The sequence below is a fragment of the Camarhynchus parvulus genome, chromosome 15, assembly GCF_901933205.1.
Source record: "Camarhynchus parvulus chromosome 15, STF_HiC, whole genome shotgun sequence".
Lineage (NCBI taxonomy): Eukaryota > Metazoa > Chordata > Aves > Passeriformes > Thraupidae > Camarhynchus > Camarhynchus parvulus.
This window is the reverse complement of record NC_044585.1, coordinates 12,149,450-12,163,778: the sequence shown is the minus strand read 5'-3', so window position 1 is coordinate 12,163,778 and position 14,329 is coordinate 12,149,450. Positions and strand designations below refer to the sequence as shown.

The 14,329-nt window shown below is 52.0% G+C and overlaps 1 protein-coding gene across 16 annotated transcripts in view; it reads left to right on the top strand.

Annotated features, from left to right (window-relative positions):
- The window catches only part of NCOR2 (nuclear receptor corepressor 2), a 226,709-nt gene that overhangs the window by 136,029 nt on the left and 76,351 nt on the right, over nucleotides 1-14,329 (top strand). For 8 of the 16 annotated variants that reach the window (XM_030959048.1, XM_030959053.1, XM_030959052.1 and 5 more), the window contains exons 9-12: nucleotides 5,214-5,280; nucleotides 10,355-10,542; nucleotides 11,786-11,882; nucleotides 13,832-14,010. In XM_030959048.1, the coding sequence (XP_030814908.1) occupies nucleotides 5,214-5,280; nucleotides 10,355-10,542; nucleotides 11,786-11,882; nucleotides 13,832-14,010 (531 nt within the window). The remainder of the gene's footprint in view (nucleotides 1-5,213; nucleotides 5,281-10,354; nucleotides 10,543-11,785; nucleotides 11,883-13,831; nucleotides 14,011-14,329) is intronic. The other 8 variants (XM_030959051.1, XM_030959056.1, XM_030959054.1 and 5 more) reach the window with 3 other exon arrangements.

Sequence of the window (14,329 nt, the reverse complement as noted above, 5' to 3'; positions counted from 1 at the left end):
AAGCACCAGTGCCTCTGGTCAAGGTCTTTATTTCAGGGCTTTGCCAGCTGGTTGTACAAGGATGAGAGCTGCCCTTCCCACCCTGCCACTGTAGTGACTCTGCGTATTCCCCAGGCTCAGGCTCCAAAGATATTAACCTTCCTTCCTCCAAGTGTTTGAAAAATGACAAGATGTTGTTCACATGAGCAGGATCAATTACCTGCTGTCTGTCTGAAGAGATATTCTCCAAGGGGGCCTCGGTCTCTACGGCGGGAGATTCCTGCTCGGTCAGCCATGAAAAACACCCGCAGGACTCTCCTCCCCCTTCCCAAAGCAGTCATCTTGCAATCATATTCTGTGAGACTTGTTATCTGAAAGCAAAATGTGAGCTTCCCTGAGCCTTGAAAAAGCAGACAGAAAGCAAAGGGAATAGCCCAGGGTAAGTGCATGCAAGGTGCTGTTCACAGGGTTTGCTTTAAGCCTCCCCTTTAAGAACTTCTCCTTGCTTTACACTGAAATTCAGGAATGTTGGGGTGAAATCAGGCTGTGTCCCCTCGAGATGCATAGAGAGGTGTTGGAGAACCTCTCTGAATGTACAGTTAAAACAGAAGGAGAGCTTGGTGTGATTTGGGTTTTCTCACATGCCCAGATCCAGCAGCAGCAGAGCTGAGTGCACTGTTAATATTTGCACATCTGGGTTCCCGTCTGCAGCTGAGAGCTTCCTGGGGAGAGGGCAGGAGATCTGCCTCTGCAGAATCAAAATCTGAAGTCAGGATTTTCACAGAAGTTTCAGGGCTTCTGAGTCTCTTTTGTTTTCTAAGTGCCCCCCCAGAAGAGCAAACAGTTGTCTTCTGAAAATCTCAAACTGTGGCTTTCCAAATCACTTTTCACATTGGGAAATTTAAGTCATCTTTTCATTGCTTGCTGTTTAGGAGATTTAGCAGCACTGGATTGCCTCTAAATTCATAGTTGAAGCCTGACATGTAACACAAATGTTCTTTCAAACCCTGTCATTACTAATGCGTTCCCTTTCAGGTCTTTTTATTAGTGCTTGTAGACATTTTCCTCATTAGAAATTCACCTAGCAGCTCCCTGCTCATCCCATTCAAGGTTTCTCATCTCTTTTATTCTCTATTGGCATGCACCAAGGCAGCAGATTACCTAGTGATGAATTACTAAATGATGGAGACACACACTGCTACCTTCTGCTTCTTCCTCTTGCCAGTACAAAGCCAATACTGGTTTGGGGGGGGAGTAACTTGCAACACCTGGGCTTGTGTTGTCATTTTGGGCTTCAGGGCATGGCAGAGGTGTTCCTGGGCACCACCAGCCTGCCTGACTGTACATCCAGAGTTACAAACCTCTGCCACTTCACCCTCAGAGGCACTGATGGTGCTGGGGGTTTAGTCCATCCCAGTGCCCAAGGGCTCTGGGGTAAATAACTAAAGATCTGCTTTGCTTTTCTTTCCCAGAAAGTGTTTCTAAATATTCCAAGGAACTGCTCTGAACAGCTGGCTTTCCAGAATGTGCCCTGCCCTGGGGTTAGTGGGTTACAGTGTGTTAGCAGCTGGAGCCGTGTGCTGCAGCCATTCCAGAGCAAGCAGGGAATGAGTGCAGTGACCTGTGCACAGGGTGAGCCGCTCCCTGCCCTCGCTGTGGGAGTCCTGAGGCTGCAGGGAGCCAGTGCCTGCCCTGAGCTGCAGCTGGGGATCCTGGCACCAGCCCTGCACAGGGGCAGGCGTGGCAGAGGGGAGGACAGAGCTGTTTGGGTCTCCATTGCCTCTAGGCTGGTGTTACCTTAAGTGTTCTTGCTGTGCCCCTCAGGTCTCCTGGTTTGCAGATCTCTCATCTCCCTGTGCTTTGTTTGGTCGGAGCTTCCTCGGTTTCCTACCCTTGCCTGTGTGATCCATCTTGCTGTACAATGGCTTTGCCAGCTGCTCGCTGCCTCCTTCCCATCACTCTTTGAGTTTGGTCTCTACTTTGTTTGCTCTGGCTGATGAAAGACGTTCCTGTGTAATTAAATACCCCTGATTAGCTTTGCTCAAATAGCAAACTTCCTTTCATCTCGTCTCGCACCGGTTGAAGGTCTCCCCAGGCTTGACCAGGTGTGCTGCTGTGCATGAGCTCTTTGTGTCCTTTGGGAGCTTCTCCAGGGCTTTGGCAGGCTCCCCACGTGGGCCCACAGCAGCCCTGACACGCATGTGTGCACCCACATCCTTCTAACATCAGCCTCAGGAAGGACCCCGGCCAAGTCCTTGCTGTGGACCTGGGCCAAGTGGCTCAAAAGTCAGAGGTGCAGGTTCTCTCCTTGAGTGGCTCCATTGTGAAAGACATGGAACAAAAGCAACCTTGGGCCAAGGCAGTGAAGGTGGAAGCAGCTGCCTGCCACAGGGCTGGCTTTGCTGTGCTGGTAGTGGGAGATGGGCTTCACTGGGCAGTTTGGGACTGTTGCTGTGCTGTTGCAGTGGGGAGGTTGTGTTTTGGGATGAGGGTTCACTGGGCAGTTTGGGACTGGCTCTGAGAGCTGTGCTGTCTGTGAGCTCACCAGGCAGTGGGGAGGGGAAGGGGATGAGTTCTGCAGCACAGGGAAGTCAGGGATGGAGATGGGCTCCATCCATAGGTGAATTGTTGACCACAAGGATAGGGATGTGCCATCTGGCAGCCTCTGAACACCAGCTCACCAGAAGCTGGGGGTGCTCTGTGTCCATCCCAGCCTGCCCAGTCCTTTGGGACGCTGCTGAGGGTAAGACAGGGAGCTCACACGTCCTCCCCACCCGGCGCGGTGTGACAGGCCAGCCCAGCAATACTTTCAACTGCCCACAAGAGTCACTGTTGCTTTATCTAAGGAGCACCCATTCCTCCTGCCTGGGAGCTGCCTGATTTCTTCACCCCTGTGTGGCTCAGGTCTCCATCCTTGATGTTTTCCCGAGCAAACCGCAGGGCTCAGGCAGGGGAGGAGGAGAAGGGAGGAGGGCTGGCACCTTGCAGGAGCAGCCCTTGCCATGTGCCACTCCTCAGTGGTTGTTTCCATGCCCAGCTCCCAGCAGACAGCCCTCACCTCCCTCGCCTGTGCACAGCAGTTGTGCTGGGCTGGCTGATTTGCCCAGGGAGCACAGCGTGTGCTTGGGAGACACATGGCCCGAATTAACCTCGCTGCAAACGGTTTCTAAGTAACAGCAGTGCATGTAGCAAGATAAACTGTGAAGCCTATTTATATTTACCAAGATTGTATTAACCTTTGAAAGGTTGACCTTACGCAAAAACAAAACAAAACAAAAAGATAAAGTGGCAAAAACATTCAGGGCATGAGGGGGTTTGTTGTTGTAATCCTTTCACTCTTTGATTACTTCAGCCTTGGTGGTGGTAAACATTCACTGACTTTCAAGGCATTTCTGATTTTTGCAGCTGCAGAGCCATTAAGCCTTTGCCTGTATTTGCACTTTCAAGGTCAGCCATGATGCACAACTCAAGGCAACCCATCAGCTGCATAAGAGCTGCTGATTTCCTGCATTTGCTCTCCTGTCTTCTAAGAACTTGTGCAGCAGACCCAGCAGCAGCAGCATGTCAGAACCCCAGGATGCTCCTGGATGTCACCCAGGTGACATGGAGAGGGCTGGGCTGGCCCCAAGAGACAATCCAGGACCCATCTCACACGTGATCATCATTAGCACGACCCCAAAGGTTTCCTTGTGTTGGAGCTTCCATTAGGATCAGGAATAAACAAACAAGGGGAATGTGTTTGTTTGGCACAGTGACTTTCGCAAAGAGCTGAACCTTGGAAGGAAATGTGTCTGGCTGGGTCTCTGCAGGAGGGTTTGCTGCCCTCTGAGGCACCACACGGTGCTGGGGCCATGGAGGAGAGCTCACAGTGTGTGATGTGAAGGGATGCTGGGGCTGGCAAACCAGTGCTGGAGGGAGCTGTGGTTCGTTCCCAGGGCAGCCCTTGCTGTGGGGTCACTGTCATTCCTGTGAGTGCCCGTGCATGGTTCAGTGGTGTAGCAAGAAGAGAGTTTGAAAAGGGAAAAATGTTGATGCTTTCTGCAATATTCTCCATTCCTAAACTTAGCCAGGATTGTCCCCGGTTCTCTCTAAGTGATCTGGGCCCTCTGCCCCTTCCCAGACAATCCTGTTTGCTGCTCATTATGCTGAGGGATTTCCAAGGGCAGGAGGGTGGTTTTCCCTTCCTGCTAGCCACACAGGAGGGGAATGAGGAAGCAGCAAAGGGTGTCTCTTCATTCAGCTAAATCCCACAGAACATGCCTACATGAGACTGCTAAGCTCCTGATCAGTAATTACACACTGCAGCTCTGCCTTTAATCGGGATAAAAGACTTAAGGAAACTCCTTTGCCCCTGGTCTCTACCTTTTACCTAGAGATTTTGTTGCTGTGAATATTAGCAACAGGAACAGCCACAGGAGCTCGGCTCTGGGGCCCTTGCAGGCTCTGGGAGTTCCTGCAGCCTTTTCAGCTCTGTGCTGCTTCTCTTTGAGCAGTTCTTTCATGCTGCCTTTAGAAAGCAGAAAGAAGAAGAAAGTGAGGGGATGTCTGGGCAGACGCTGGGGTGGTTGGGGTTGTGGTGGCCAGTTTCCCCCTTGAGGTCCTAATTCTGCAAGTGGCTGAACTCTCCTGGCTGGTTGGTGTCAGCTCTGTCGGGCGCAGCTCCAAGGAAGCCAGAGGTCAGGAGATAAGTGCTGCAAGCCCTGCTGTGATCCTGCCTCCTTACCAGGGCCTTAGAGCCCTTGGGGGAACGTGTGTGCTCTGACATCCCCATCGCTGCTGATCTGGGTGGTCTCTGCTCGGGGGTGCCACCTCCTGCCGTGCAGGGCTTGGCCTGAGCCCCCCAGCTCTTGGGCACCCACTGGGGTTCTGCAGGACAGTGTGAAATCAATGAAGGACCAGCCTGGCCCATTGACAGATGCAGAGCTGAGTGTCTGCCCACGTGTGGTGCTGAGAACGTGGGGAACGTTTGCAGTGGGACTTTATTAATTTAGTTCTCAACTTTGGTCCTGGTTTACCTACAGATGTGGGTGAAGTTCTCAGTCTCAGAGGTTTGTTGGTCTTTCTCTAAGCTGGCTCCAGGTCTGAGATAAGAGCATTTGCTGTTCTCAAGTTGATGCGATTCCAAGTTAAGGTGGAAACTGTGCTGCACACTCTTTTGGGAGTGGGGAAAGCCAGGCTGTGTATTTCAGCCGCCTCGTTAATCAGATCTCATCTTTTTTTTTGTCTCTTCACAGAAACCAGGCAATGCGGAAAAAGTTAATTTTATACTTTAAGAGGAGAAATCATGCGCGCAAACAGTGGGTAAGTGATTCCCTCAGACCTTATTTTCTATGTATAAAAGAGCGTAATTTATTATGTGAGAAAGAAAAGGATGATTTCCAGCAGAGAGGTGCTGGTACTCTGTACCTTGCCTGTTATATTACTGTGGAATCTCTCCTGCTTAAAATAACACGAGAAGGAGAGGTCCCGGAGCCTGCTGCAGGCAGCACCTCCCTCTGCAAGTGCCTCCCACAGAGCAAACACTTGGGGTTGGCTTAATCACAGCAGAGCCCATCATTGATCTCAGAAAGCCTATTCACAGCATAAATGTCTGGTTTGTGAGTAATTGAACCCTAAGAGAGGTGTGAAACAAGCTGACTCTGCTTCGGGTAAATGGTCTGAAGGCTGCTCTGCCTCCTTCCAGCTGACCACAGAGCAATGTTCTAGGAATTTGTGGTTTAAAAACAAAATTCAAGCTCCGTGCCAGTTTGTTTCTAGGCAGCGTTGCCTGCGAGAGAGTTCCAGTGACCTTTAAGGACACAGGTCCTGGTTGGGTAAGGGGCAAGGCAGGGCTGATCTTGAGGCTTCAAAGGCATTTGTTGCAAAGTCTGCAGTTACTGGAGGAGAAAGTTCAAGTGGGTTTCACAGAATTTGTACATTTTTGCTGCTGACACTTGCAGTGGTTCCCAACAGGAGCTGGAAGGCAAAGCCAGCGCAGAAGGGGAAATGCCAGGAAAACCAGTGGCTCCCACCAGGCAGGTGGATTGTGCAGTGTCTTTCAGTGATGGGTGATTCAGCTCACAGGGCTTCACATTTCACAGGGAAAATGTAAATACTGTCTCCTGACTCATGTTCTCTGTCCTGGGGCAGCTCAAGAGCCAGTGTTAGTGTCTTGCATTGGCAATGGTGCAGGTTTTTCAGTGTCTTTAGGGCTGGTTTTGACAGAAGTGCCAAAACTGGGAGGAATTGTTGGAAAAATTCAAAATAACAAGCCTGGGAAGTAGTTTGAAGGCTGTACCTTTAAAAGTAACTTCCAATACATACATTTCTAAGGCAGATATCACATCATTTTCTAATTTATTTTGAATAATTCTTTTCCTTCCTCATGCTTTATGTTTCCATGCTGTTTTCTACCAGTATTCCAAAAGCCACAGACCTTGCATTCCCCAAGAATGGCTGTGTCTCCCATTTGTGTCCAAATACGCGTTCATTTAGACTTGTCCATGATAAAGCTTCTCCCAGGGCAAGGGGTACAGGGCTTACAGCTCCATCAGGATGTGGCACAGCAGTTGGCTGATGCTCTGGGCACCTCCCCTCCTGCAGCTGAGGATTCTGCATGGTGGGAAGTGGGTCAATATTCCCTTCCTCAAAAGAGGGATTGCAAAGCACCACGTGGTTTTGTTGGAAGCAGGAGGGAAGTGCCCACGAACTGCTTTCTGGTGGAAATGGCTGGTTACTGTGCTAAACCTGGAGTGAGTTGCTCTGTGTGAATATCAAGGAGCTGGGGGAAAAGGTTTAATTAGGCTGCAAGAGCACGGTTCCTAAAATACGACTTGCAGTGAAGTCGCCTGTCATGCAAAATAGGTGAATTTCTGCCAGCCAGTTTATTCAGTGTCCTTGAAAGGGGATTTTTCAGTTTAGGGAAGCATTTTGCCTATTCTACAAAATAGGCAACATACGGTTGCTGAATTTGCAAAGTGAATACATTTGCTGATTCTGTTTGCAAAATGGGTATGCTTAGCTATTTTTCTGCCTATTTTGTAGCAGACCCTATTTTTAGCAAAGCCCATCCACATGCCAGCATTTCTTTCTGGCTCTTTTACTTTCTGGGGTATTGTTGCTGCCTGGGGCTGGCTGGAGCAGGGTCAGAGCAGGGTCCAGCCCCGAGAGCCCCATCCCAGAGGATCCACAGGGCCTCCTCCTGTCTGCACTGAGGTCAGCACAGCAGAAGACATTTAATTGCCATCGGGGTGGTGATGCAGAGAGGGAATGGTGAAGGGAGCTGTTCTGCCTGTGAGAGGTTGGTCTCCATCAGCCACGGGGAGAAAACCACGGGGCTTGCAGAGGAATTGGACTGGTTCTTCCTGTCACCTTCGCTCTCCTCCTCCCCTCCAGAGAGCTGCTCCGTTCCCTGGAGCTGTGGGAGCTGTGGGAGGGCTGGGGCTTGGCACAGCCCACGAGCTGCCTTCAGCTGCTACGGCAGCGTTACTATCCATCCGTTTTTAGATCCCTGTCAGGTCTGATTGGGCTCGCTGTCGCTTACTGGTGTGATGGAGAGGGGAGCAGAGGGGGCACCCCTGCTAAAAGCCAGCACAGATGGTTGCTCAGGAGTGGACATGCTTGCATAGAGCTGCTCAGAGGAAGCATGGAGAAGGAATAGATGCTTCTGCTCCTGAAGTGCCTGACCAGGAGCTTCTCCGGGTGGTGGAGCTGTGGTGATCTGAGGAGTTTGCAGTGCTGCGAGGTGTCTGTAATCCTGGCTTTTGAAGGATGCAGGTGATTGCAGGGAGCGTGTGTCCCAGCTGGAGCAAAAAGCACTGGATGGGGATGCTGCAGCCCAGCCCAGCTGCAGTGGGGTTTGAAGTTTGCATGGTTGGGAGTTCAGGAGATGCTCAGCCAGTGCATTGTGAAGCCAGGCTCTGGAGGGCAGAGCTGTGCCAGGGGGAAGCTTTGGTACTGCTGCCCTGCTGCCAGGGTGTGAGCTGCTGGAGAATCAGCAACGTGACATCGATGTTGCTTTTTCCATCTTCAAATGCCAGTTCCTTAGAAGAGGAATTCTGGATAAAGCTTTTGTCAAGTTGTTCCAAGGCGTGGAGGAAAAGGAGGAAAAGGAGCCGCCCTGCTGGCTGTGAAGCAGCCAGGGCCGTGCCAGGGGGCTCTGCTGGGGTGGTGGCAATGTGGGGCCCAGCACTGGCTCATTCCCACAGGGAATGACAAACCTTTCACAGCCTCAAGGCTTGTCACCAGCCCGAGCCCTCGTGCTGGGCTCTCTCCCGGCCGTGCCGCAGGCTGGCAGCACCGGGCACCAGCTTCACAAACTTCATGGGGTATTTTTAGCTTCTTCCCAAATGTGATGCTCTGAAAGCAGGAGGATGTAGCAGATTTGCTGGCAGGGTGGGAGCTCTCGTTTTCAGGGGGCTGATGGCATTGCTTTGGGAGAGGTGAAAAGCAGCAGCTGTGATTCTGCCAAGCTGCCGCAGGCTGTTGGTGTTACCTGTAGCTCCTCGCCGAAAGTGTGAGATACCCCATGTGGGCTTTCAGGGCATTTAAATTTCTGTTCTCCTTCCTTGTTTTTATCTCATGGCTCTTTCCTTCAGCTCCTGATGGAACCCCAACACCTGCTGTGCATCCATGCAGGGCAGGACAGTCTCTGGCTCCAGGCATGCAAGTGGGAATTGATTTATTTGCAGGGGAAGGTGTTAATCTGGCTCAGCTCTGAGGCTTAAGGTGCTCTGTCTGCCTCACATTATTGTTGAGGTGCCTCCAGAAGGCCAAGGAGATAAAAGATGTGTTGCTGTTCTTGGATTATTGCCAGGTCCAGGATGGACAAACCAAACCTATGTGCCAGGATTGGTATGACATGGGCTGCAGATTGCTGTGCATTTCCCTTGGTTTGGGGTTTTTTTACCTCTCCTAATTTTTCTTTGTGGCCAAGAGCAAACGGGATGAGAACAAAGCGCCTCTGGGAAATCCTGCTGCCTCAGACTTCTGGTCATAGGGTGGTGGTGGCGGCAAGAGATGAGTTTATTTCTTTGAAATCTGGTTTCCCTATGTCTCTGTTGCAGTGCTGAGTGTGCTGGTGCTGAGCCACCCATTCTGCAAAGTGGTGTCAGGGCCAGGAGTGACCTGGGGTTTGCCATTAGAGCAACATCTGCTTTCACTTCCTGATTTGGGGCTTGGAAGGCATTTGTCAGACACAAACTGAAACCCTAAAACCCCTCTGGTCCCCCAGCTGCTCTCAGCTGAGGCTGGGCACTGCTGCCACTGTGGTGGCTCTCAGGGACCAGACAGGCATCTTCCCACCATGCACCTTCCCTGTTGTGTGGGTGTTCTCCTCCAGCAAGAGTGGCTGGAGGAGGGAGAAGAGATTTGGGGTGTAATGGGAGGAGACTCATTTGTGTTGCAAATCTTATTTCAGTGTTGCCAGGCTTGTCCCATAAATACCAGTCAGAAGTGCAGTGCTGGACCTGGTGGGTGGCTGGGTGGGTGTGCCATGAGGGTGTCACCCAGGGGGTCATGGTGTGGAAACCCTTTGCAGTGCCATGGTTTGGCAGAGCCTGGGTTTGCTGTCATTGGGGATGTGTTTGTCCTGTCACATGGCCCAAAAAAGAGGAGCAGCAGCAGGAAAAGTACTCTGGCTTTTTAGGACAGTGAAGGAACTGATTGTGTGGCTAGGCCACCAGGCTGTATGGCTGTGGGCCAGGGCTGGGTGCCTGGCTCTTGATTTTGGGGATCCAGGCCCTTGCATGGAGCTGCCCCATGGCCCCAGTCCCATCATCATTGCCAGCACAGAGCTGTGACTGCTGGAGCTGGTGTGTGTGGGTAGGAAAGGGTGCCTGGCCTTGGGCACCATGGCAAGATCTCCCCAGCATGGTGAGCTGCTGGCTCCAAAATTATGGCCCTGCACACCCTGCTCACACACAGGAGAGGTGGAGACCACCTCTCCTGCCCCCTGTGCCTCCTCCCAAGGCCATGTGTCAGTCCCTCCTTGCTCAGTGGCCTCAGGCAGGCACCTTGCTCTCTGCTGGGGTGTGGAGCAGGGGCTCCCTCCCCAGCACAGGGCCTTTGGCTGCTGAACCAAGCACCTGTTGGGCCAGAGGATGCTCAGTGAGATGTGCAGATGTGAGGGTGGGCCGAGCCGCGCTGGGTAAGAGTCCTGGTGCCACCAAACACGTTGGGTCTGGAGGGAAAAGAGCCTGAGGGTACCTGATGGCCTGTTTTGAGAATTCACCCTTGGGTTGGCCCCAGGCCCTGGAGCACGTCCATGTCCTAATAAATTGTATTTCTTTAAGCAACATGACTCACGCTCAGCCTGAGCAGCCATCGAGGGCAAGGCCTGGAGGAGTTGCCCTTCCCAGGCAATCTCTGAGCTCCCTCTCTCCCTCTGCCCTTTCAGGAGCAGAAGTTTTGCCAGCGCTATGACCAGCTGATGGAGGCCTGGGAAAAGAAAGTGGAGCGCATAGAGAATAACCCGCGGCGGCGTGCCAAGGAGAGCAAAGTGCGGGAATACTATGAGAAGCAATTCCCAGAGATCCGCAAGCAACGCGAGCTGCAAGAGCGCATGCAGAGGTTAGAGGAGAAGCGGTAGGAAGGGGCTGAGCTGGTATCAGACAGCCTTTCTTTTCTCTTTGGGAATGGGTGTGGGGTTTGGTAGCGGGAGGAGCGGGCTGGGGCGCTCTCGGTGCCTTTTCTCCCTCTCCAGTCAAAGGGAGAAGGCAGCAGACAGACAACAGTCTTGCTGCTTTTTCCCCAGGGTGGCTCAACACAGAGCCAAAAGGAGCAAAAATGTCAGTAATGTGACTGTCTGTCCCACCTCTGCTGCTGATCTCCCAGCTGGCCACATCAGGGCCCGGGGTAGCTCCCCTGTGCCGGCCAGCTGGCTGGGACAACCCTAATTCCTGCCTCACTGCTGTGCCCAGATTAAGATGTGCAAAACTTGCAGGTGCATTTGGTCACGTTGATGATTTATTACATGCACATGCTTTGATGGGAGCAGAAACATCTGCAGAGGTTGTTGGAATGACCACAGACAATATGAAGGGAGCAAAATGTCTCGCTGTAAGGGATGTCCCCGGTCTCTCCCACCCCCTGTCCATTTTCTTCATTGGAAGTGCAATTGAGGTCATGTTGTTTTCTGCCAGGAGAAGACTCGATTTCATGATCTCCACCCTTTTTGCTGAAAACTCCCCGTCCTTCCCATTTCAGCCCTGGCACCTTGCCTGGGGTCACCTGATACGCAGCAAACCTAAACCCTTCTGCCAACATCCCATCCTTGTGCCCCACTAACAGCTGGGTGGGTCCAAATTTCCTAACTGATGGTTTTATTTGTCTGAAAGAGAAAGGGAGAAATGGTACTGAGAATCGCTTTAATTTTTTACCTGATTAATAAGAAAAGTTGTAATTCCTTGGGATGTGTGACTGTTACTGTAAGGGAAAGATGTCAGTGGATGGGTTTGATTTAAAACTTCCCACAGCATTTTGCAAACCAGATGTGGTGGCACAGTGCTAATGGCTCGGTGCTGACACCAATACATTTGTGCCATTGCTGTGGTGGGGTGAGCAGGGGAAAATGTGGGGGAGAGTGTGGTTGGCCATGAAATGTCCTTGTGTTCTAGCAGTCCAGGAAGTTGACACAGGTAAGGAAAGTGGTTTTGAGGCTCTTGATCTGTGAGCCCTAAACGCAGGTGCCTTTCCCACAGTGTGGGAGAGGGTGGCCTGGGTGGGACATTGGGATATGGCTGTCAGGGAGGTCAAAATGGTCTTGAACATGGCTTGCTGCTTATGAAGTGGAGCATCAGTGCCTGAGTGTGTCACTGCCCTTTCCCAGCAGGGTAGGACAGAGGGGCAGTGGCGGGCTCTCCATGTCAGCCGCGCGCAGCGAGCACGAGGTGTCCGAAATCATCGACGGGCTCTCGGAGCAAGAGGTGAGAGCAGCTTCCCCTTCCTCCTCCTCCTCTTCACCCCTCACTCTGTCTTCTCTGAGGAAGCCAAGACAGGACTGCCAGGTCACTCAGTGAAGTCCTATGCCAAATCCCGCTAACTTTAGGTCCCTCTGAGGTTGGGGAGGTTGTCATGATGATGAACACTTTCTGGATAGGATCCAAAGTTGGAGGTTTATTTAATACACATCAGCGTCTTCCCAGCCATGTGAGAGATGGAATGGAGCTGTGCAATGGTTCTGCCAGAGCAAAACATGCAGCTGATGGCAGTATGTTGGTTTTATCAGCATTTGGCTGTCTCCTAGGGACCTGAAACCCCAGTGTGCTGCTCATCCTGGGTAGCACCCCACAAACACCTCTTGGCTGTGGTTTATACTGGAGGTGAAGATGGGACAGGGAAGGGGCAGGGAGCCAGCACCCAGGCTGCTGGGTGGAGGGGTTTTTCTGTTTCGTTTTGTTTTGAATGGGCTGTGTGACTTGACACAGGGGAATCCTATGGAATGAATGGTTTGTACGTGAGCCAGTTGGCCCACATCTTCTGGGAGTGCTCCATTCATCTTGAAACATCCCTGTGACCTCGGCTTCGTTTGGATCTGGTTTCACAAGGGTTCCACTCTTGGCACAGAGGCGAGCTGCAGTGAATGGATCATGTTTGGGAGGGGAGAGCAGCCCTTGCCCAGCAATAGCTGGGATGTTTGCTGCCTGTGCACCACAGCTGATCCCTCTCTGGGATCCCAGGCACTTTGCTCTGAGCCAGTTAAGGTGACAGTGTGGAGGACACAGATCTTGGAAGCAGTGGGGAATTTCACAGCCCTGCAGAGGTGCTGGCCAAGAGGAGAGTTAGCTGATCCCCTCCATCCCCTGCACAGTGTGCTGCTAAACTCCACCCCATCAGCCTCCTGCTGAGCCCCAAATCTAAAGAGGAGGTGTCCTAGTGAGGATGGGGAAGGTGATCATGTATTGAAATGTCCGTATCTGTGCAGAGAGATGTGCTTTAAGAGAGGAGGTGGGGTCTGATCAGGCACAGCAGGGAAGCAGAGCAGCACTGGGCAGGCTGGAGTCAGCAGCTTCTTGGAAGGGTTGGCCATGACTGTTCTCCCAGGAACCAGCATCTGAGGATCTGTCTGTAAATTAAAACAGCAACATGAGACCTGGCCTTCCTGGGTCAAGGGTTGGAGTTTGAGCAGTGACATCCCAGGTGACAGGGAGGACTCAGGCTGATGGTGCAGTTGAAAGGGGGTGGCCTGTGCCAGGGGATCACCAGCAGCTCAGCCAAAGGGGCAGTCCTGGCATTTGAGCAGAAGACAGCACAAATGAGACATCACATTGGCATCTCTGTTGCAAATACTTAAGGAAACCAGTGTGCCCAGTCTATCCTGTCCTGGTGTGCAGCTGGGGCTTTGGATGAACTTTGTGCTCCATAGGATGGAGCAAAGGCATCAGATTATGTCCCAAGGTGTTGCAGTAAGGAATGACAGCCTCATTTCAGTGACACGTGACACCTCCTGGAACAATTCCTGTGGAAGGGAAACATGATGTCTGCCTCTGCCCACCTTTTCAGGAAGCTTTGCAAAGCTGGCTCACTTCCCTCACAGTTGGAAGGAGACTTTAGGAGGCTGGGAGGGGGTCAGCATTCCCTGTGCCACCGCTGCTTTGACTTGTTTCTCATCATGGTCAGGATTCACTTAAGTCGGACATTTCCACACAGGATCTTGAAGCCTTTTATTCCAAAATGAAAGATTAATTGTTTCCTGGCTGACAGTGATAGCCTCTTTCAGCGTTTAATTTACAATCACTCCGGCAATAAAGCTGTCTAGTGCTTGCTTTTGAATTCTCCTGTTCCTCCTCCTGTCCTTTTCCTCTGGAACATCTGTCCCCTGCAGTCCCTGCGGGCCTGTGGTGCTGACCAACTGTTGTGTGTGTTTTTCCCCAAGAACCTGGAGAAGCAGATGCGCCAGCTCGCCGTCATCCCGCCCATGCTCTACGATGCCGACCAGCAGCGCATCAAATTCATCAACATGAACGGCCTCATGGATGACCCCATGAAGGTCTACAAGGACAGGCAGGTGATGAACATGTGGAGCGAGCAGGAGAAGGAGACCTTCCGGGAAAAGTGAGTGCAGCCCCCACAGCTGTGTCTGTGCAGCCCTGGGGAGCGTTGGCAGGATCCCTGCAGGAATGTCCCAAGTGCTTGGCTGGTCCCCCACAGACACATCCCGAGTTGCTGTGTTACCTTGAACCTGGTGATGCTTCTGCACAGAAACTTCAGGCCTTGCTCTATGGTTGGGGTGTCCCTGCCCCTGTAGAAAGCTGCTGCTCGTGGCAGGGTGAGAACAGGAAGTTTTTCACCTTTTGCATTCCCTGATGTATCAGCCAGGTTAAAGATAACACCAGGGAAACCCAGCACTCCATACGCGTTTCCTTTCTGGATT